At 37.9% G+C, this 24140-nt stretch overlaps 1 protein-coding gene across 1 annotated transcript; it reads right to left on the bottom strand.

Moving 5' to 3' along the window:
* Nucleotides 1-13954: 13954 nt before the first annotated feature.
* TMEM17 (transmembrane protein 17) lies at nt 13955-19930 on the bottom strand. Its single transcript, XM_060604826.3, has 4 exons — nt 19574-19930; nt 16066-16169; nt 15780-15893; nt 13955-14884 (listed from the first exon to the last, which is right to left on the bottom strand). The coding sequence occupies exons 1-4, from the start codon at nt 19671-19673 to the stop codon at nt 14606-14608; spliced, it is 597 nt and encodes a 198-aa protein (XP_060460809.1). The 5' UTR covers nt 19674-19930; the 3' UTR covers nt 13955-14605.
* Nucleotides 19931-24140: the final 4210 nt, after the last annotated feature.

The raw sequence follows: 24140 nt of genomic DNA, 5'->3' as shown, positions 1-24140 counted from the left end.
TAGAAGTTCAGTCATTTTGTTAGCTGCCTGACTTTCCCACGGATACATAACAATACCACACACTTAGTGGCTTAAACAACACAAATGGATCTCACTGGGTTGAGATTGTGGGCAGGACTGTGTTCTTTTCTGGAGGCTCTAGGAGAGAATCTGTTTTCTTTTTCCTCTTCTGGAGGCTGCCCACATTCCTTGGTTTACACCCCCTTCCATCATCAAAGCCAGCAGGGGCCAGTTGAGTCTCACATCACACCCCTCTGACACCCTTCTGCTACCCTCTCCCACATTTAAGGACCCTTGTAAATACTTTGGATCCACCTGGCTAATCCAGGATAATGCTCCCTTTTTAAAAAGATTTTTTTTTAATGTTTTATTTATTTTTGAGAGAGAGAGAGAGTGAGCATGAGTGGGGGAGGGGCAGAGAGAGACACACACACACACACACACACAGAATCCAAAGCAGGCTCCAGGCTCTGAGCTGTCAGCACAGAGCCGGACCGGGGCTCAAACTTGGGAACAAGGAGATCATGACCTAGGCTGAAGTTGGATGCTTAACCAAATGAGCCACCCAGGCGTCCCTCCCTCTTTTAAAATCAGCCCACTAGCAACCTTAATAACATTTGCAAGCTGAATTCCCCTTTGCCATGTAACCTAACCTGTTCACATGTTGCAGGGATTAGGACACGGACATCTTTGGGCGACTATTGTTCTGCCCACTTTAATTAATAATGAAACCTCACCTTTTCCCAAGCCATTTACAGACCTCCTTGGATCCTGAAAATGCCTATAAGATAGGTGAGCGGGTGGACTTGTCAAAACACCAAGGTAAACAAACAAAACTTGTACAGATCTCACCCTAAGTTTACTTTGAAATAGATGATGGGAGATAGTTAAAATGCAGGTCATGGTATTCAGTTCATTTCCAGGCTGTAACTCTAGATGACCGTACATAGTAAAGAGAAGGAGTGTGGGGGGGAGACTGGCCTTATATGACCAGCTGTCAGACACAGATTCACGTTTTGCACTCGCACGAACTTGACCTGGCTATGTCCCTTCCTCTTCCCAATTCTGTGATGCCCTATTAAGTGACCAAGATGATAGTTTTCACACAGACAGCTACTGTAGAAAGGTGTGACCCAGATGCAAAGCTATTCATATTTATTAAAACAGATGTCAGAGAAAGATGCTGGTGGAGAATTAAAACCACAGCCCTGGTACTGACCTTGTTGAATTTTCCATGAAGGAGGAATAGGCTATTCGAGCAATCAATGTATGGACAAACTTTTTTTTTTTCTTTTTAAATAACGAATGAGCTTTTTGAAAAAGAATCAGAAAACCTATGATATTTAGGGCAATCCTAAGAGCAACTAGCAAGGAGGAGTTCTGACCGCCATTCCATGATTGCCATTCAGATAGACGGGACCCGGTTATGCAGTTCTCCTGACAGCTAAATTCCTCTTGCGGTTTGACTACGGAGCTCGGGAATTGCATCCTGAGTCTAGGGAAATCAAAAGAAACAAAGTCCCTAACCTCTAAGAGGCTGGATTTAAAAGGTTTGCCCTGACTTCCTGCTTGCTGACACTCTCTGTGTTTTATTCTGTTCTTATTTATTTATTTTGGAGCGAAATGACAGACTTTCCCCAGCCTTAGCACAATTTTTCTGCTCAGGGTCCAAACTTAAAAATATCAAAACCAATACCCACCCGCCCCCCCCCCCCCACCAACAAACACACGCGCGCGCGCACACACACACACACACACACACACACACACACACACACAATTCAGACGCCTTATTGGGGCATTTGGCCATCTGTTAATCAATAATACAGAGGCTTATACTGTTAAGGCAGAATTAAACTGGAAAACCATGTGCTTTCTCGAGCAGATACCTTTACCAGGTGATTGGAGTTTAGGAGCATACATCGGACACTTATTCCTTGAGGTTTGGTAATGGTAAATAAATCGTGGAGGGGCCCAGCATCTCAGAAAGCAATTATAGTAAAACACTCCTAGGGTGGGTTTGCCCCCCGGGGTGAGTGGTGGCTTTGATTCTATGTCTTCTCGGCTCCAAAGTGTGGCTGCCTCAAATAGTTAAAATGAAAAGGGAAGGAATGTTTTTGTTGGAGAGTCCCAACAGTTTCCAGCATATTTTCCATTTGCCTGACTCTGCTCTTGGCCCTGAATGGGGTAGAAGGTGGGGTTTTCTCTACTGAAATCATGAAAATTTCTTCCCTGGCATGTGGGCATTCAGATCTGCTCTTGGTATTCCTCATGTTATTAGCTGCAGCTGCCTTTGCTGTGTGCAAATTGTTTTTGTGTTTGGTGAGGATCACGTTGATTTGTGATTGCCTGTGCCCTGCAGTCGGAGTGGGCATTTTTGTGAGGGGCTTGATTATTCTTGTGTTTTTTGTTGTGTTTTTTTCACTCTTCGATTCCTGTGCTGATTTGGGCTTGTTTGCAAAAGGAAGAAATATTTGGCTCAATCCATTTCATGCAGTAAAGGCAGCAGCTTACTGGAGACTGTTTTTATAACCTAGGAGACTGACATTTTCAAAAGAAATTTGGCAAGCTGTAGGTGTTATTAAGATTTTGTTTGATATGGAGCACACAATAACACCACAAGCGAGCACGTGCCTCACCGTTAACTCTATTTTTTTTAAGTTTAAAAATCAAAGCAAAAGAAAACAAAAAGCTTCCATCAAAATGTTGTTAGGTAAGCTTGTGCGTTTGAGCTTCATGGTGTTTACATCTATGAAATCCTGAACCAATGAGTTCCTTTTTGTTTCAGTAGGACCAAAAATTGATTTCAGGAAATATTTAACTGTGATATAAAAACAACAACAACAACAACTTATAAATGCGGAGGTGCAAACAGAGTAAGATCTGGCAACTTCTCATATTTTAAAGATTACAATTTAGGAACACACTGAGTAATAGTTTCATAGGACTCAAGTTAATTTTAATTATGAACCCATTACTCAGAGAAACAGAAAAGTATGTGGGTACCTTGACTGGCACAGACCCGCTAATGATTCAGTTTGCCTCTCTCAGAATCCATTTCTGACCACCCTGCATAACCACTTTTCTCCTTTGTCGGCTTCTGTGTGAGCTTTCAGGTTGTACTTCATTAATTTGCTTTTGTAGGAATCTTGGTTTATAAAATGTAGCTTTCAGGTTTATTCTAAGGGAAGTGGGAAGAGGAAGAAAATGTGCATGACAAGCTGCTTTGAAAGCTTTGCTGATTCCTGGCTCCAACAGTGGGTTCATGCTCTGTACCCCTTGGCCCCCCGAAATGGGACAGAATCCCCTCCAGTGGGGCCCAGAGTTTCCCCCACCAAGCACCTCTTTACTAATCTCTCCTACACTCCATGTTTTGAAAGCTTGTACTAGACAGTATCTACCTCATCCTAGAATCAATCCTCTGTGCCTGCCAAACAACAGGACCTCAGCTGGTCTGTAGAACTGAACTGTATGACAAAGCTTTGGAATCGGACATTCCACAACTTGAATCCCAGGCTATGTGAGCTTGGTTCACTTATTAGACCTCTCTGATATTCAGTTTTTCTTATTTGGAAGATGGTATTATTATAATAATTAATACATAATGTACTAATACAATTATTATAATTCCTTGGAGAAATAAGGTAGTGCATGGAAAGTACTTCACTTTCATAAGGATCTACTTCAGAAATGACCATCTTTTTAATTAGTGTACCAAAAGTTTTCCCCACTTAAAAAATTAATCAAATACACATCTCTTTAATATCCACTCAACTTTGATGATCCAGAAATGACCAAGGCTGTACTGAATGCAATTCCAAACAAATTTTAAAACTCAGATTTTTAGTTGCCCTACTCAGCTTTTGTATAGGTAAACATGTTATTTAATTAAAAAAAAAAAATGACAGGAACTTGTGCCCCCCCCCCCTTTTTTAAACTACTTTCTTTATTCCCTAGAGGTCTACGGGTGCAGGGTTGAGAAATGGTGCTATTGCTCCTGCTTTGGTTTCTAGTTCAAATGGGTCTAAATGAACCCAAATACATCTCCAGAGCATGTGTTTGGGGAGAGGGAACACTGATGAGTGAAGAAGCACATGGTTTTTAGAGCCCAACAAGCTTAGGTTTAAATCCTGTCTTCTGTTTGCTTGTTGTGTGACTCTGGACAGGTTCCTTAGACCTCTCCCAACTCCTGGTTTCAGCTTCTGTAAATCAGTAATAATCCTTGCTTTACAGATTTGTCATGAGAATCAAATGAGATCATGATAAAGCCCTAGCATAGCATCTGAAAAATTACAGGCCTTCCATGAAATGATCGTTATTTGTATTCGTTTTGGGAATCCAGCCAAATTTGTAGGTTTATTCTTAGTGTAGGAGTGGTTGTTGGCTTTAAAATTAGAATTATTTTTCATGCCCCCAAGATAGGCATGAGTAAATGTGACATTTCTAATTTCTAGGGAGTTTACTGATTAAAGAAATGACTGTATATTAAAACCAGGAGGCAGGAGCTCTGAGTTCTAACATGGCTGGCTTATTCATTCATCTCTGCATTCAGTCAATATTTTTCAAAGCCTACAGTGTGCCAGGCATGGTCTTAGGCACTGGGGATACAGTGACTAAGACCTGATTCTTGTCCTCAAGATGCTCCTTGACTGTAGGGAGACAGGTACTCAGACTTGCCTTTTACCTCATCAGGACCTCTGCTGCACCCTTGTTTGATGATTAGCCCTCATGGTTTCCCTTACCCTTCTATCTAGTAGAGATGCCACGGTTCATTCCTGCTGCCACCCACAGCAACACCTAGAAATATCTGTGTTTTTGCTTTATATATGCCTAACTCCGGATCAGCATAACTATCTAACTTCTATCCAAGATGACCCAGATAGCTGTAGAAGATGATCCAATTGCAAAGGTCGAAACAGCTGCACGTAGCCCAGCTCAGCTCTTAATAAATCTTTGTACTGCTTAATAAATCTTTGTGGCCCTGGCCGCTCCTTTTACCAGTCTCTATATCCCATGATCTGGTCTCATTTACCTCTTCAGCCTCGTGTCTCTTGCTCTTTCTCTCTCTCTTTTTTAAAAAATATATTTTTTTAATGTTTATTTTTTTTAAGAGACAGAGACCGAATGTGAGTGGGGGAGGGCAGAGAGAGAGGGAGACACAGAATCTGAAGCAGGCTCCAGGCTCTGAGCTCTCAGCACGGGGCCTGACGTGGGGCTTGAACTCATGAGCTGTGAGATCATGACCTGAGCCAAAGTCAGACGCTTAACCGACTGAGCCACCCAGGCACCCCCTGCCCTTTCTCTTTCTTTACACTGAGCGTTGCACACCCTGCTTGTAATTCTCTACACATATTGTGAAATTTCTGGCCTCCCTAACTTTGTTCATGGCATCTCCCAGTGCTAGGGAGGGGGAGCCCTGATCAGCATGGATTCAGGTAGCCAATTCCTAGGCAGACACATCTCTAGAATAGAGGTGAGCACCTCAAGTTAGCATAGCTAGATGATATGAACATCCATTTCTTCCATTTCATGATTAATAAATAACTTTGATTATAATTTGGCTTTTTAAATAGATTTCTTATAGGAAGACAATATACTGGCAGTTGTAATTTGCATTATAAATTGATAAACCCTGGTTTATACATCAGTCTTTTATGAGTTTAGTTTCTATGGTCACATGGTCACTCCTTTTGAGTCTTAGTTAAAATTTAATTTCTGGATAGAAAGCCAAGGATAAAACTGCTAAACCCACGTAGACAACATCAAAGTAATTAGCTGGCCTCCTGAGACAATGTATTTATCTCACCTCCCTACATCAACAATGACTTCTAAAGATCTTTTACAATTCTGAGATCATCACTGCCTCAGGAGAAAGGGAGGAAAACAAACAAACAAACAAACACTTGAATGTGACTTATTCTAGTGGAATGTCCCTAATAGATACATATTCACTTGTTAGAAACATGCTTGTAACAATATCTAATTTCCTTTCTTTTCAAGCTTTGCTTTCTAAGCAGCCTTTGCAATTATAATTTGATCTCCTAAATGGATCTGGCTCCACAGGAAAGACAAGCTTTATGCCTGTGCCCTGGTATTTAGGGTGCTCAGACCAGATATAGTTCCTATTAAACAATATCAGCAAGTCTCTTATCAGTTTAGATAATCAAAATCTCTGCCTAATCAAACCTGGGGGTAAAGCTTCTGGTCCTAAAAAGCAACAAAGTGAGTTTGAATGACTTAGAAGAAATTAAATTGTCCAGGAAATTAAGAATGTTAAATTATAATAAGAACATTTACCATTTATGAATATTTATGTTTATCTCATTTGATTCTTGCAAAAGTCCTACAAGCACCCATTTTATTTATTTATTTATTTATTTATTTATTTATTTATTTTAATGTTTATTTATTTTGAGAGAGAGAGAGGGCAAGCAGGGGAGTGGGGGCAGAGAGAGAGAGAAAGAGGAAGAGAATCCCAAGCAGGCTCCACACTGTCAGTGCAGAGCCCAACGTGGGGCTCAATCTCATGAACGGTGAGATCATGACCTGAGCTGAAATCAAGAGTTGGGCACTTAACTGACTGAGCCACCCAGGTGCTCCTACAAGCACCCATTTTATTTGTTTATTTTTAAAATTTATTTTATTTTTTATAATTTCCATCCAAAATAGTCAGCATATGGTGCAACAATGATTTCAGGAGTAGATTCCTTAATGCCCCTTTCTCATTTAGCCCATCCCCCCCCACAACCCCTCCAGTAACCCTCTGTTTGTTTTCTATATTTAAGAGTCTCTTATGTTTTGTCCCCCTCCCTGTTTTTGTATTATTTTTGCTTCCCTTCCCTTATGTTGATCTGTTTTCTATCTTAAAGTCCTCATATGAATGAAGTCATATGATATTTGTCTTTCTCTAATTTCGCTTAGCGTAATACCCTCTAGTTCCATCCATGTAGTTGTAAATGGCAAGATTTCATTCTTTTTCATTGCCAAGTAATACTCCATTGTGTGTGTGTGTGTGTGTGTGTGTTTGTGTGTATCACATCTTCTTTATCCATTCATCCATCGGTGGACATTTGGGCTCTTTCCATACTTTGGCTATACAAGCACCCATTTTAAAGATGAATAAATTAAAGATTAGGCAAGTCAAATAATATCAGGCCAAGCTGACAAATGGAGAAAGGACTTAAGCATAGGTTTATCTGCCTCCAAAGCCCATGCTTTTAACCACTATGCAACACTGACTCCATCAACTGAATCCATTCATTCACTTACTCACCAAATATTTATTGAACACTTACACTGTGTTAAACATTAGAAATACTGGGATGAATAAAACACTTGTCATGAAGACCTTACAATTAAGTAGCAGGAGTGTATAAACATACATATAATAAATTGTTTTAGTTGCAGTCATAAGATGTGAGCAATAAGATAAAAAACAAAAACAAAAAACAAAAAACGTGTACAGGTGTTACCTAGAAGTAGATAGGGGACAATGGAAAATTTCCATAGAGGATAGGACAGTTGAGCTAGGCATTAAACGGTAAGTAGACTTTCATCATGTGGGTAAGATTACTTCAGGCAAAAAGAGTGGTGTGGAGGGAAAATGTCCGTAGGCAAAAATCCAGAATGGTGACTGAGGAACTGCAGCTGTTGGTTTGGAGAGGTGGCCAGATGAGACCAGACAGGTGTGAAGATGCTCTGCATGCCACACTAGGGAGTTCTGGTTTTATGCTGCAGGAAATGGAGAATCTTTTGGAATTTTAAGGAGAGTAGCAACATGGTTAGGTTTGATTTTAGATTTCTCAATAAGCACAACGGTAGGGAAAGTACTGTAAAAGTCAAGACACTATTGCAACGCGGGAGTACAGTGAGATGTTACTCTGTATGATCTGGTCATTATATTCCCATTAATACATTCCCATTAATACATTCCCATTAATGCTTGTGCTCTCCTCAGACCACCCAGATTTCTTCCCTTGAAAAATAGCACACAACAAGCTCCTTAATTATGGACGTGTTTTTTTGAGCAGTGTATGTTGGAGGATGTTTGTGTGTGTGTAAAATGTATTCGTGCCTAGAATTTCAGCCCTGTTGTGAGATTCTTTTGAAACGAAGATTGTATCATCTATCAAATTAGCTCTCCTTCAGTTTTCTATCATTTTCAAATATGGCAACAATGTCTTCTAATTCTGTTTCAATATAGATATACCACTATTCATTGTCTACAGGATAAAGTTCAAACTCTTTATTATAATATATAAAAGACTGATAACATCTTGATGCAATCTTGCCAGCTTATCTCAAGACCTTCTCTACACACCTTACGTTTTATTTACATCAAACTACTTTTGGTTTTGTTCAGGCCTTATGTTTTCAAATGTCTGTAACTTTGCCTATGCTGTTCCATCTATCCTAAAGACCATCTTGCCCTCTAGACAGGATTCCTCACTTATATTCATAGTTTACATTGCTCTATTACAATATTATCATAAGCCATTATAATCACCTTAAATTTGTCTCCTTCTGACCTTGGTTGGAAGGGCAGAACTCAATCCTATTTGTCTTTTTGTCTTGAAATATCAAACACAGTGGATGGTTACATTGTTGGAGCTAACTAAATCACATTTACTTTGCAGAACAAAATCTTAGCATGCTAAAAATAACAGGCATGAACATCCTTTGTTGCTCTGCTTTGTAAATTACTGAACAGTCAACAGTTAACTGCACTGCTGCCTTCCTTAGCAAAGGTTTATTGACCACAGGAAGCTCTAAGATTTTAGAATAGCAAAAAAGTTTGACTCTATCTCTCCTTTTTAGGAAAGCTATTGAAGCAAAGTCCTAAACTTCCACTGTCTCTAGTGATCATTTTAGTACTAGAATTCTAGACACTAATGAATCAAGCATTTATAAAAACAATTAGTAAATGTGCATATCAAACACTTTTTGAATTTGAATTTGAGTATCAGACATTTTTCTCTTTTAAGCTATACTAGTGAGGAGTGTCTCCATCATGTTTTTGATTAGAATATAATAACTCAAGATCAGGAACTAAAAACCTTTAAAAATTAATTGATAATACCACTTCCCTATCAGCTGAATACAGTGCTATTATAGTTGTAAAAAATTTGAAGGCCTTTCTTGGTTGATTGTTTTTAAAAGTCTATATTTTTAATGTGACCTAGTGCTAAACACTTGGGACTGCGGAGCCATGAAGGATATATAGCTGTGATATACACACTGTGATTTTATATACCTCACTATGTTAAAAAGCTTCTTCCAGCCAAGAGTGTTGCTGTGGAACTTGTTTAGACTGAGCATGTTGATAAGATAAATTGCCAAGTGTCTTTGGTTTTTCATAGAATAGATGTTCCATTTATCCTCAGTTTTTCATCTTGTTTTATAAGAGTTCTATACTTTCTTGACTCTGTCTCATTTTTAGAAAGATGTAAATCTATGTAAGCACCAGGATAAATTTAAACATTGTGGTTAAACCTGTATTTAAACACATCTTTCTAGGGCCTGAATGTTTTTAATGCTTCAACACTGGGGCGGGGAGGGGGGGGGCGGGGGGGGAGGGGAAGTGGGTGGGGGAGATATTTAGAATGATTCTTACAATTAACTGTTTTATTTTTTATTGACTTAAAACCTTCAAACTAGCAATCTTTTTTTTTTTTATTTTTTATTTATTTTTTTTTTTAATATATGAAATTTATTGTCAAATTGGTTTCCATACAACACCCAGTGCTCATCCCAAAAGGTGCCCTCCTCAATACCCATCACCCACCCTGCCCTCCCTCCCACCCTGCCCTCCCTCCCACCCCCCATCAACCCTCAGTTTGTTCTCAGTTTTTAACAGTCTCTTATGCTTTGGCTCTCTCCCACTCTAGCCAAACTAGCAATCTTTTAAAACTAGAATGAAGATATATACCCATAATAAATTAATGCTGGTAGCACTTTCAAAATACATTTAAGTATTCTGATGAACATTTTCTAGGACCAAAATCTAATTTTCACATTGGAACAAATTTATGAATAGGGTACCCTGCTCCCCTTGCCTCATTGTTTTCTGCCTTCATGCCTATTTTGCTATGCAAAAGCTTTATGTCAATTTACTCTTTGAGCTGTTTAAGACCAAACCAAATTATTCCTTCAGCACATTTTAAACAATCCCTTAAAGACCTCTTTTTCTTGGCTATGTTTCCAATCTTGGCTTATCACTATAATATTTCATGCTCTATGCTTCTGAAAAAATTCAATATTCAAGAACAAAGTAATCCAGAGCTTTACTTCATTTCAGTCTTTTTATGTCCTAGGGCTGTCCCAACTCAATGACCCAGTTTTTATTGTGTCGCATCTCCCTGTCTGTTGCTGACTGCCACCAGCTTGCCTAATCCTTTTCCTGTCCCTTATCAGTTTTCCCTTAATTCAAAAATCTTTTTTTTTAATTCTTTGCACTTCTTCTTGCACAGCTTTTAGGTTTTTCTTCCTCCTTAGGAGATTCAGTGTTCCTGTGGTAGCCACACTGAGACACCAAGATGAATGGTTAACTAAGGTCCATAAGTCTGTCCTTCTCAAAATTTTCATTGTATTATCTTTAGAAGTGTGAGTGGTAAATGGCAGAAAATGGATAACTTGGCATTATGCATCAAGAGTCCTTAAAAATGTTCATGTCCTGTGAACCAGCCATTTCACTTCTGAGGGTCTAGCTTATTAATTAAAAGGAATCATCTAAGATATGGGAAAAAAAACGGTCTACATGAGATGCTCATTCAATGTTTGTATAAAAGCAAAAGAAGAGAACAGTGCAAATACCCAATAGGAGAGAAGTTAAAAACAATTAGCATCTATCTCCTTGATGGGAATATTGTGCAATCATTTAAGATGATGGTTATTTGACCAGGTAGAAAGATGGATATTTATGTTTTCAGAAAACCAGGGTACAAAATTATAAGTGTCAGTGATCACAACTATGTTTTTAAAAAGCATTTACAAGTGGAAAACAGCAAGGAAGCATGACATTTGCTGATAGTTCTTATTTTAGGGTTGTGGATTTACAGATGACTTTTCTTTACTCTCAAAATCTTGATTAAATTTATTTTCAAAGTTTTTAAAAGCTATAATTTTAACTGATGCAAATTATGAACCATTTAGGTTATGCCAAGTAAAATGTATAAAAGACTATTTCAAATAGAGTTCTATTTAAGTTAATCACAATCTAACGACTGGCAAAGGGGCAATAACACAGTAAGTGTGTTATTAACATTGTGTGTAATCCCAAAAAAATTAGGAAAAAATTTTCAATACCTATTTTAAAACATAAAATGATTTTTTTTTAAACTTTGTTCTCTCCAAAGTTACTTCATCAAGTCAACATCTGGTCCAACCTTTCAATCTATTTCCACACTGTCTTCAGAGAGATTTTTCTGAAGCCTAAATCTGTTTGTGATATTCCCCTGTTGATAAATCACTCAGGGATTGAGAACATTAAAATCTTTAGCTTAGTTTACTAGCTACTCCCAAGCTTCTCTACCTTATTCTGTGTCCTTTCTTCTCATGTACCCTCCCCACCAGCTTTACCAAAGTATGTATAATACCTGAAACAGTACTCAGAGTTACTATTATTTCGGTTTCTTAATACTGAAATGAACAGTTAATACACATTCTTCAAATCTCAAGTGTTACTTTGTTTGGAAAGACTTTACAGATTCTTCATCTTCTGTAACCCCCTTCTCTGTAATCCCACAGTGCCCATTATATTGTACGATCATTGATTTGCTTGTCTGCTTTTCCCACCAGACAGTGTACTTGTTAATAGTGCACAGGCGAGCGTGTGTGTGTTTAACCACACTCCTCACACCCCTCGCCATGTCCCCTGCCTGTGCTCTGACAGTGAGATGAATAGTGGGTGCTCAGTAATGCTGATGAAGGGCCAACATGCTAATAACTGGACACTAGATGCCAGGAACAAACTGGGGAGATGTGCTGGAAGTGAAAGACTGTTATCCTATCAGGTACCTATCAGGTAGAAATTGTTCAGTGCATCTCACCCTGATGAAGTTGGACTTCCCTACTTTGTCTTAAGGGTGTCCTGCAAATATTGTACCTCCCACATCATACACCTGAGAACTGGGAGCAGTCTTAGTTGTCTGTGAACCTCCACTATTCCCTTGTACATACTAGACATTCAAGCATCCATTGATTAAAATCCAATTTTCAAAATACATTCCGATTTACAGAAATTTGCGTCCACTTTGTCCGTGATAAGCCAAAGCCTCTGGAATAAAAAAATATGTGAAAGACAAAATATTTGTGAAGGTCAAAATCCTAACTAGAAATTTTCAGAACTGTGTTGTGGACCCCTAGAAAGATAGATGTAACAGGAATTAAGAATGGACAAACTTATTCAAATAAAACACAAACAAGGACTGCAGGAACTCCAAATGTGCTGACATGTAAACATCTTCTACCTCAATTTTCATATGCTTACATAGGGAACAGGGTATACTCCAACAGAAAATACTGGTTCGGCCCAACACAAAATCATGGTTTTGTTGTCCAGATGGAATGTTCTCAATTGATTTTCTTACTTTCTTTTTTCCCACCCTTATTATATTTGCATTTTAAGCAATATAGATAGTACAACCAAAACAATTTTTTTGTAGAAAATTTTAATCAAATTCATTTTTCCAAAATTTTTATAGCCTTTAAAATTTGACTATGACTCTAATATTTTACCTATTAATCCTTTAATATAAATTAAAGTATGAATGTATCAGAGGCTCTGATATTTAAGATAAAACTCTGGAAACTTATATAAAACAGTCTTGCTTAATCATCCCCTTAATTTATCTGCTATATAAACTTAATGTTCTTATTTTATATTTTCTTTAACACCTATCCCCGGGGTGCCTCAGTGGCTCAGTTGGTTAAGTGTCCGACTCTTGGTTTCGGCTCAGGTCATGATCTCACAGTTCACGAGTTCGAGCCCGGCACTGGGCTCTGCACTGGCAGTGTGGAGCTTGCTTGGGATTCTCTTCATGAGCTTGCTCTCTCTCTCTCTCAAAATAAACTTAAAACAATTAAAAAAAAAATCACTTATCCCCATCTGGAAACAAATGCAAACAAATGTAAGTTTTAAAAAAATAACCAAACAATTCTATTTTGGATTTCAAAGTATTGGAATATACATAGTAACTTCTCTGGTACAAGGGAGAAGTTAAACAGCCTGTGCATCGGGGGAGAAATCTTTGACTGAACTTTATATATATTAATAGGAAGCAGAAATAATTAAATTAGCATGATTAGTTTGGGCAGGTGTAATTACGAGTGAAAACATTTTCAAAAATTGAGCAATGTAAGAATGAATAAGGCAAAACAGGGAGATACTAGGATGAGCCTGAATTACAGAAAAGGAAAATTTGAAAGAACACTTTTTAATGTAGCTACAACTGTTCTCAGTAAAATGCATCACTTATAAAAGGCACATTTCCCTATAGCTAAGAAGAAAATATTATAACCCTTAAGACAATTCAATCATCACTAAAAATAATGTTGAGATACACCCATGCAGCTTTGTTCTTAACTCCTTTAAAAAGGTTTGCTTACTATTAGCAAGGAAACATGCTCATTTAAGATCATGAGTGCAATCTCTTTTGCCCATCTCAGCTCTCACTGTGTATTAACAGGGACGCTGCTTTTCAAATCAAGCCTCATGTAAATCTAATGGTTATGCATTCTTCAGTGAACAGTGATTTAATAGCTGAGATCACAAGGGTTAATAAATGTGCCTAGTGCAGTGCCTACTACATAAAAGGCTCCCTTGTCTGTCTGTCTATCTATCTATCTATCTATCTATCTATCTATCTATATCTATCTATCTATCTATTTCCTTCCCTTGCAACTCTGTAATAAAAATAATAAACCCATAGCCCAAAAGAGCTATACAAGACAGGAATGATTTGTTGTAGATACTTTAACATAAATATTTCATAATTTATTATAAAGACATTTTTGTACACAACCACTATAAATACTTAACATGGTTTTATAACAGTTGCAATTTTATGATTTCCTAAATACCATGATAACCCACCTGTTTTTAACCTCTATATAAAAGCTAAGTGTAGGGTTAGAATTTAACCCAGGACACATCAAAATCTGGTGTCTTGGTTTATAAATATAGTTAATACATCAGGATATTGACAAGAATTGCCATGTGCTTCAGATGTACTGCCAAGACATGAAGAGCCAACAAGCTTCAAAGAAATATACACGTTTCTAGTTTTAGGTGCTAACAAGAAATATTACTGTAAAGCTGGTAAACTGTGACTACCAACGCAGATTTCTATACACCTGAAAAAGTCAACAACAAAAATATTAAGATATTTGTCCACCAGGTGGACAATATCTAGGCTGTAGGGTTGACTTACTGCTTTCGTGTACTGTACAATCAGTCTTATCATTGCCCCCAGCTTTGGAATTTCAGAGCTAGACAATATACAGTTCAAAACACTTGCTTTGTCCTTTCTCTCATGCTAGATCTCTGATATGTTCCTCTTACAGTCTTGCTAAAGGATCTTTCAGCTTTTCACTCAACAGCACTGGGTCAAATCTCTTCTATACAGGATCTCATTCTTCTCGTGCCTCCTCTGTATGCAGAGAGCCGGTCAAAGTCTTGGAGGTGGAAACGAGTTGCCAACTGATTTACCATTTTCCTCAGGGTAACAAAGGCTGAAACAACTTGGAAAGTAAGGAACAAAGTGAAGATGATGTGTATTGCTTTTTCCAATGGCAGATTCGTTAGGCCTTCATTAAAGAGCAAGAATAGAATTAAAGGCAGTTGCAACAGAAGACTCAAAAGCCAAAAGCCAGCCAATTCAGGAACCTGCAACGACACACAATAAGAGTAAATCAGATCAGTAAAGTACAGTCTTTCATTTATATAGATCAGCAGTACTGGGTACCTACATTATGAGCTCTGTAATTCAAAAGGAGTAGAAAATGGTCCGTGTCCTCAAAGGCTTACAGTCTAGATTAAAAGTGAAAACTAACTTATGTGGCAATGCTAGAATGATATACATTAATAAATAATTGAATGCATCACATAGAGGCATGAACTAAATACTGTAAGAAATAAGACAACAGTGATTAGGTGAAAGAAAGAGTCCAAGGATGTAGGCTGTTGAAGTTGGGTAGAAGGAAGAAGAGGCGAGAAGGTAAGTAAGCAAAGAAAAGCATGACCAGGAATCAACATGTCAGGGGGGAATGGATGCTTGGGTTAGAAAATAACAAGTGAGACCGGTAGGTGCCTAATTCTGAAGAGCTGAGAAAACCACAGAAATCTTTAAGCATTATCCCTAAGCTGTGGTAACTGTAAATGCTTAGGCAACACAATGATTCAGAAAAACATGTCTGGCCTAGGATTCCTGAGTTTATAATCTCTCCCATTTTCTTATTCAGGATCCAAACATGTTTAATTGACCATGTATTTTCAAGGCAGGTGGAGAAGAGGGAAAACTGTCAACTCTTAAGTGCTTACTATCTTCAGGTATTTTATATAAATTATTTCATTTAATCCCAACAAACCTTGAAGTAAATATTTCCCCCATTTTATATACAAAGAAAGCCAGGCTCTGGAGATTGAACAGACTACAGGGACAGAATTAGTAAAGTTGGAGGCAGGCCTTTGCTCCTTCTACCACAGCTCCCTGCCTTTTCCTCATTATGAAACCCGTATTGTCTTTATGTGTAGCACTGAGAGAAAGGAAAGAAGAGCCTACCTTTTCCTGTAGGTTCCCCATGTAGCCCAGATACAACCTGATAGCTTCAATTAAGGTTATTATGATGATAACAGTGACCACAATGAATTTGTAGTAATCAGGCAAGACTGAATACTAAAAAACAACAAAAAGAACACAAAAATAAACATGTTTGTAAAATCTCACATAGAGTAAAACTGACCTGAGATAGAAAATAAATTTTAAAAGCTTTAATTTTATTGACAATGTAACAATGCCAGGAATGGGCAGAAGAGACCTCAGCAGAAGCATTAAAGCACAGACTTACCTTCATCTGAAGCATCATAATGCTGCTTACCCACCAAAGTGGGAAAAAGTAAGTGTTAAAATAAAGTGACATCTGCAATGCCAAACTGGAAACCATTTCATTATCTACAAAAGAAACAGACAGAAAAAAAAACCAAACTCCTAATTCTGGTCAATGCCCTATATGTCCTTTAGTTTCTTAAAATTAGTATCTATAGTGTTGGTTCAACAAAACTCCAAATTTTAAGCCAATTTATAATCACTGACAGCAAAAGGAAATATCTGTCATAGTACTATTTAATTCATATACTGGCTTCATGGGGGGATGTTTCTTTCTTATTTTTTTTAAGTTTGTTTATTTTGGGGGGGGGGGCAGGGAGGGGCAGAGAGAGAATCCCAGGTAGGCTCTTCACTGTCAGCACAGAGCCCTGTGGCTCTGTGACTTGTGGCTCGAGCTCAAGAACCGTGAGATCATGACTTGAGCAGAAGTCAGAGAGGCTCAACTGATGAGCCACCCAGGCACCCCTCGTAGAGGTATGTTTCGTATTTTTCAATTACTTCATCAATTTGCCATTACAGTCTGCTGATTTTTTGCACACTAATGGTGTAGATTAAATGTGGAATATCAATTTGAATCCTACTGAACAGGTAACAATAATGATCATAACCTCCTTTGCAGAGTTCTACGTAAAAAGCCTATAAAATTAACACATAAAATACATAAAAACTTACCTTTCACACACCTCTCTTCAGCATACTCTAATCCCATCCATTCACTAATACCCAATTTAATGCCACTTTGTCCGTAAGTCCTTTCTTGATCCCATTCCCCCACCCTGGTAGAAATCTCTTCCCCTCTAGGTATTTACTTCTAACCTGTGTGTAAGAAAGTGTTAGCAAAGAACATCCCCTGCTCTAGACAGTCTAGTGCGCTGAGAGATCAGGAGCTTTGGAGTCCAAGTAAACCCATAACTCCTCAAACACCCCTGGAATCCTCAATGCCACACTTGGGATAAATTATTTAACCTCTTTGAGTCTCAATTTCTTCATATGTAAAATGGTAACGTTAAAAGTACCTCACAGGTTGCTTGCAAGGATTAGAGATAGTATTAATTACTTTACCCTACCACCATGCCTGGTACTTAGCAGGCACTCAATAACATTAGTCCCCTTTCCTTCTCTTTTATTTAATACACAGACTCATTGTAAGCACAAATCCCTAATTTGAGATACTCATAGAACCCAAAATCTTGCCATACACATGGTGCATACCAAATATGTACAAGCAGAAAGAATGGAAACATACTGTCATAAAGACATCAATGTAGATATTTGTGATTCATGAGCTTCATTTATCTAAGGGTGATTGCCTAATACCTTTTGCTTCTATGTAAGAGAGAAAGGTCCTAAATTAAGAATTTGATTTTTTAAATTAAGCCCTACAAATACACTCTAAATTTGACTAAATTCTAACAGTTTAGGCACAGATAATGCATTTTGAAATCAATTGCCCTAAATGTAACAATTTATAAAGGCCCTAAAATAAATTTCTTAAAAACTTTTTTTCTCTCCACAGCTGAGTATATCTGCCATTCAATAATTTTAAAATGTAAGAAATAATCCTGGTCTCTCAGAGTAAGGTTTCCTATAGCTCCAAGAATTTGCCTGATTATTAATCTACTTTTTTTTTTTACTCCGTTATTATGACCTACTTTTGCTTGTACCTATTTTTTTTTTTTTGCTTGTACCTATTTAATTTGTTTTTTTGCTTGTACCTATTTTTTACATTATCAGTGATAACAGAATGAATTCTTAAAATTTGTTAAACCTGAAAGCAACTCACCAGCCTAGGATTCTTTTTTTCATAACAGTACAACTCTAGGTCAGTGGACATGGTAATGGTATATATACACTTGTAATTACAGTGCAAATAATCAAACCTACTTCGGATCCACAAGGAAGAAAATGTGGGAAGGAAATGATAAATTAAGCTGAAAATTTTAATACCTTTGGAGCAGAAATTAGTCAAATTTTGCTTAGGAGTTTTTATGTTAGAAATTGTGTACATGAGCATCTTAAGAGTTATGCTATAGCTATACGGCATTTCAAACTTATAATCATGCAACTGAAAATCAAGTTAATATGTAAATGAACCTTGAAAGCACAAGACATGAATTTACTAAATTTTGCAAAAGTACCAGTTGAGTTCTGTAAACGGAATTTAAATTAAAACATTATATAAATCAGGGGTAGGCAAACTACCAGCCAGCTGCCTGTTTTTTGTATAGCAAGTGAGCTAAAAATGGTTTTTCACATTTTTAAATGGTTGGGGGAAAAAATCAAAGAATAATATTTTGTGACACTGAATCATATGAAATTCAAATTTTAGTGTCCATAAATAAAGTTTTATTGGAACACTGCCACATGTATGCATTTACCATTATCTATGGCTGCCACAGAGACCTATGGCCTGCAAGTCTAAAATATTTGTTACCAGCCCTTTAGAGAAAATGTCCGCTGACCTCTGATACCTTGCATCACCAGACTTTAGTGCCTGTTAAGGCTTCGCTTTAGAATCAGAGACTTGACCTAATTTTTCACATTATACTTTTCTCTGTACATCCTAAATCTTAAAGAGGCCTAAATTCAGGGTGAAAACAATGCAACTATGGGAACGTATTTTTCTCTGCGCTCTTTTAAAAGTCCCTAGACCAAGCAGGAGGAAAAGGTTTCTATTTCCCCAGCAGAGTTCATGGATTTGGATGACAGTATGTTGTCTATCATCATGATTTAAGGAGGGAAACTGTTCTGGAGGAAACAGAGTTACACTTGCCGTCAAGTTGAATGCTGTATCGTGGTATTTTGTTACCGATTTAGGGAAAGAGTTGTACATGGTGAGGGGAATGTGAAGATGGCAGGGAAGGGGGCGAGCTTTGTTGAAAGCGATTCTACTGTGGCAGCTACCATTCTGGAGTGGATAGCCGTTTAACAGGACTCATTTAAAAAAAAAAAAAAAAATCTTTCCATCTCTTCCGCCAGAAAACGGACTTGCGGTGGAACGTGGTCGTTTTGCGAGTAAAGGAGAAGAGAAGATATTTTAACCAAGGTGGGGAGTGGGAAGGGGAGACTGCCTGGGCTGTTTTCAGTCCAGCTTGGCCACAAACGCCAGAGCGGAAGTCGCAGAGGAAAAACACCGTCGGCCTTCGCGGAGGATGCGGGACCGGACGTGTGCTGCGAAGGCAGTGTTTATATTTTTAGTTTCTGAGGAAGGCCGGTGCCACCTCAGCGTCTAGGCTTACAGTTCGCTGGCCAGGACCGTTAGGGATACGGGACTGGAAGTGTCCCAGCCCCAGCCCCAGCCCCAACCCCAACCTAGGGGTGGGCCCCTCCTCCGGCTCTCTTCCCGCACTGCGGCAAACCAGCTGAAGGCGAGGCCGCCATTTTAGGTCCGGGCAAACTCTGGCCGCTCCTTAAACCCACGCCAGGTCCTCCGCAGGCCATACCCGCTGCGCCGGGCCTCGGCCACTCACCAGGACCGTCGCTGTACTCCGGCCCGGTCCGGTTGGAGTCGCTGAACACGGTCCGGCTGAAGTTTCCCAGCCGCTGGCGGACCGGATCCGGCAGCTCCATGGCCGGGCCTCGGTACGGCTTACAGCTAGGTCTGCGGACGCTGCCTCCTTCTACCGTTCCCACGGCAACCGGGCAGCGCGAGATGCTGGGGCCCAGGCGCGCGCGGCCGCACTGCGGGGCAGAAGCGCAGGTCGTGAGCACGAACGCCTGGAAAGGAGAGGTGTGCTGAGAGTTGTGTCCTGGCGAGCGCCGCAACCTCGTGTGCTAAACGGCAGATTCCTTAGTCCTGTTATAAGCCTCATCATTCTTAAAAACAAATAGAAACAATAATAAATGAGCCGAGGTTGGTTTGTGATATAAGGAGCCGTCACACCTAGTCAGTGGGATGCAAGCTTTCTGGAAGGAAATATAGAACGAATGTAGAACTTACAGAATGTTCATGACCCGGTGGCTTCTTTCTTAGGACTATACATTTGAAAAGTTTTATTATTAATATATAGTGTGTATGCGTATACATACAATATTTTTAATAAAATATTCTTAGTATATAATATACATTCCTAGAACTGTGGATAGATGTATACGCACACACGCACATTTGATGGAATACATTGCTGCATCTTAAGAAACATGCATGCAACGAATATTTGATTGTATGGATTAGCTTTTAAGTAAAAATAAAAACTAAGTAGAAGTGAACCCAATTTTGCAAAATGTGTGTGTGTGAGAGAGAGAGAATATATGAGGAGCAGAGGTGGAGGAGGTGGCACAAACACTGTGGCTTCAAAACTAAAAAAAGACTAGTAGGAAATAATCCAAAATGTTAATTATTTCTGGGTAGTGGGGTGTAGGTGATTAAAATTTTTAAAAATATTTCTGTGTCTTCCAGGTTTTTCCCAAATAAGCTGTATTATTTAAAAAAAAAAAAAAAAAGATTTAAGTGTAAGATACAGAAAGGATGCAAACCGAATATACACGTGTAACCAGCTCCCAGATCCAGGAACAGAACCTTACTAGCACCTCTGGAAGCTTCCCCTTCCTCTTTCCTTACAATCACTAATCCTCCACTTCTAACAGACCCTTCCTGACTTTTAATAGTATAGAATAGTTTTGCCTATTTGTATGCTTTATGTAAAACTAATCATATGGTAAGTGCTTCTTAAAAGTAAAATCTGCCTCTTTGCCCTCAAAATAATTTTTAAGAAATTCTTTCATGTTGTTGACTGTAGGTTTTTTTTCCTTGCTGTGGGTGACATGCCACGATAAGTTTATCCATTCTACTGTTGAGGAGCCTCTGTGTATTTTCTAGGTGGGAGCTGCTCTAAGTAATCCCACTTTTGGTAAAAATGTGCCTCTGGGTGACCATATGCATGTGTTTGTGTTGAGCTCATTCCTACGAGTGGAATTGCTGGCTTATGAAGTATGACCCAGCTTTTATGGATAGTGCCAACAGTTTTCCCAAGTGGTTGTACCAATTTCTACTGCTTCCAGCAATTTCTACTGCTTCCTGTTGCTCCAAATCTGTCGCCATCGCTTGTTATTTTTCCATCGTTTTCTCCTAGTCGTTCTGAGTGGTGTATGCTGAACAGTATTACTTTTACAATCAAAAGGAAAATCACACATATTTATATAAATGTCAAGGTATATTTAGGAAGGTAGGGGAGGAAATAGCTACATGGCTAGACTTTCAAAATAATTCAACAAATGTTCATTGCATTCTTGCTATTCTTGGGACATTGTACTAAGCTAATTAAGGATATAGACCCTCCCCATCAAGAAGCTCAGCAAAAACAAAACAAAACAAAAAAACAAACAAACAAAAAAAAAACCCAAACAAAACCAAATAGAAACAAAAACCAAACACACCAAAATTCAGCCCGTTAGGAAGGTGAGATGTGGAGGGGTGCCTGAGTGGCTGCATCGGTTAAGCGTATGACTTTGGCTCAGGTCATGATCTCACGGTTTGTGAGTTTGAGCCCCACGTCAGGCTCTGGGCTGACAGCTCAGACAGAGCCTGGAGCCCACTTCAGATTCTGTGTCTCCCTCTGTCTGCCCCTCCGCTCTTTGCACTCTGTCTCTCGCACTGTCTCAAAAATAAACATTAAGAAAAAAAGGTGAGATGTGGAAACAAATAAGTATGATATATTTTAACAAAGGAAGAAAGATGAGGAAGCAATTAACTCTGGGGATGTTAGGGAAAAGCTGACTAACTTTTGCTTCTCTTCAAGATAGATGGAGCTTATGCCTCATCATCTCCAAAAAGGTTCCAGGACCTCCCTGAAGCTGACTTAAGTGGCTCCTCTGTGTTACTTTGGTCGCGGTGTTAGTCATGCTGTACTAGAATTTGTCTATCTGTGTCTGTTTCTCTTGCTAGTTCATAGGCTGAGGTCAGGGGTGATCATTCACCTTTATATCCTGAACACTAGCACAGTGCCTGACCTCAAGTGGGAGCTAGATAACTACTGAATGAAAAAAGGGAATAAGATCTAAAAACCACTACCATATCTTTCCATTTCTAGTCCAAGGACTTAGCCAGTCCTTATATAGGGTTCACTCTACAGAATGAAGAATTAGTAGATTAAAACACAGTAAAGTTATAGCATCCCTTTAAAATTAAAATTTAGCAACAAAGAATACATTTTCATTTATTAACCCAGCCAAGAGTTTTATAAAGGACAAGTGAAGTAGGAAGCCTAATGCTATGCTGATTGAATTATAATTTGAACAGTCTCATTTTCTAATAAAAATGTTCAATGGGGATGTCTTCAAAGACAAAATATTAATGTCAGCCTCCAAATATCACTTAATATGGTAAGAAAAATTCCTTTCACGAGGTTTCAATTTCTATGTAATTCATAGCCTGATTCTTTCTTACAAGCTTTTAGCAATATGTACAAATTGTCTTAAAAATATTTCTGCCTTTAACACAATAAAATTTTAAGACTCTATTTTGGAGATATAATCATAAAAACTATAAATAGAGTTTTATATACCAAGATGTTACTTCCAACATTATTGATATTAGTTAAACAAAAAAAAGAAGGTGAGGGAACATTTGATGTGCCACAAGCCTACCTAAGCAGAATATGATATTCACGGTGAGGTGTTGGGTTATAGTGGAAAAAACCCTTGGAGGCAGAGAGAGCAGGGTTCAAATCCCCTAAAATTCTCACTTTACCACCTGAGAGCTGTACAATTGATTTCAGACTTTTGTTTTATAAAGTGATTATAATGGTAACTTACTATTATGGTTGATGTGAAGATTATATCAATAGAAAAGGATCTCTATTAGTGATAGCTATTATTGACACATCTATTAAAATGATGTTTGTGAAGAGGAAACCCCTACAGTGGAGTGAAATCATGCCAGCATTTGATTTTCTGAATTCGATTGTACCTGTGAGGCAATATCTCCATTGCTTTCCTGGGAAAGACAGTGGATGCAATAAACCATAAAACAGTAGAAGCATGTTAACAAAATTTATCAAAAGCCCAAGTGAATTCTTTTAAATAGTTTGCCTAGCATTGAAAAAAAGATATGGAACATCTTGTTCCAATTGCAATTATTTCATCAAAATCCTGGAGGAAAAAACTGATAGAATTATGGGAATTTTTCCTTTAGATTTTATTTGGTATTTAAATTTCCCATAATCACACATTTCATAGTTTGAAATAAATCTTATTAAAATAAATTGAAAGGAAGAGGCAACGATGGCACAAAAATATATACAGAAGAGTTTTAAGAGGAAAAAATTACGGTTTAAAAAGAATCCTGTCATTATTGATGTCACAAATGGTCCAAAGGGCTGAAAAAAAACCTTCCAAATACTATTTTGTTACTTGATGTTCACAATATTTATATGCAATCACATTAGTGAAATACTGAGGAACAAAGAAGGGAATCTACTTTCATAGAATCAAGAGACTAATATGAGTTTCCCATATTATTATTACTCAGAATCAAGAAAGAAGTATGGGGACTTTGTTCTTAAAACCAGGAGAATCATTCTCAGCAAGATAAATAAATTAACGTATAAAGTTAAACTGTTTACTGTTTATACCAATGTTGATGGTCAGAGTAATAGCTGCTTCTCCAATAATTGTTTAATGTTTTTCTTTTGGAGTTATTTACAGGTATGGCTTACTTTCCTAAATATTTATTTTCACAAAAATTTTTAGCCTAGTGGAATAGTTTCTTTCCCTTTAACAAGAAGCAAAGTTGTTTGGTAATAATGTGTTCTATGTTACAAGGAAACTGATTTGGGGAGTTATTTAAATCACTCCTTGGCATAATAAAGATATAAATTCTTACCATTTCATGCTAATAAAGACTTTACAAACAGTATTTTACAGTGAATATGTTACTCAATTTATTGCATTGAAATGAATTGTGATACATTTCTAAGAATTTATATAAATCTAAAAGATAAATTATATATTTAGGTATCACATACTCAAATATGATTCCACATCAGCATCCACATTTTAAAAATCTTACTATAAATTACCTGAAATGTAATCTTATAA

Source organism: Panthera onca, chromosome A3, assembly GCF_046562875.1.
Source record: "Panthera onca isolate mPanOnc1 chromosome A3, mPanOnc1 haplotype 2, whole genome shotgun sequence".
NCBI classification, from domain to species: Eukaryota; Metazoa; Chordata; class Mammalia; order Carnivora; family Felidae; genus Panthera; species Panthera onca.
The sequence above is the reverse complement of the archived record's forward strand: the minus strand, read 5'-3'. Positions and strand labels throughout refer to the sequence as shown.

What these genes read in the sequence shown, in the direction of transcription:
- TMEM17 (XM_060604826.3), bottom strand. Translation starts at nt 19,673, where the DNA reads ATGGAGCTGCCGGATCCGGTCCGCCAGCGGCTGGGAAACTTCAGCCGG. An exon ending in GGAGTACAGCGACGGTCCTG is followed by an intron (nt 16,170 to 19,573) that starts GTGAGTGGCCGA and finishes TTTCTTTTGTAG; the next exon opens with ATAATGAAATGGTTTCCAGT. An exon ending in TTATGATGCTTCAGATGAAG is followed by an intron (nt 15,894 to 16,065) that starts GTAAGTCTGTGC and finishes GTTGTTTTTTAG; the next exon opens with TATTCAGTCTTGCCTGATTA.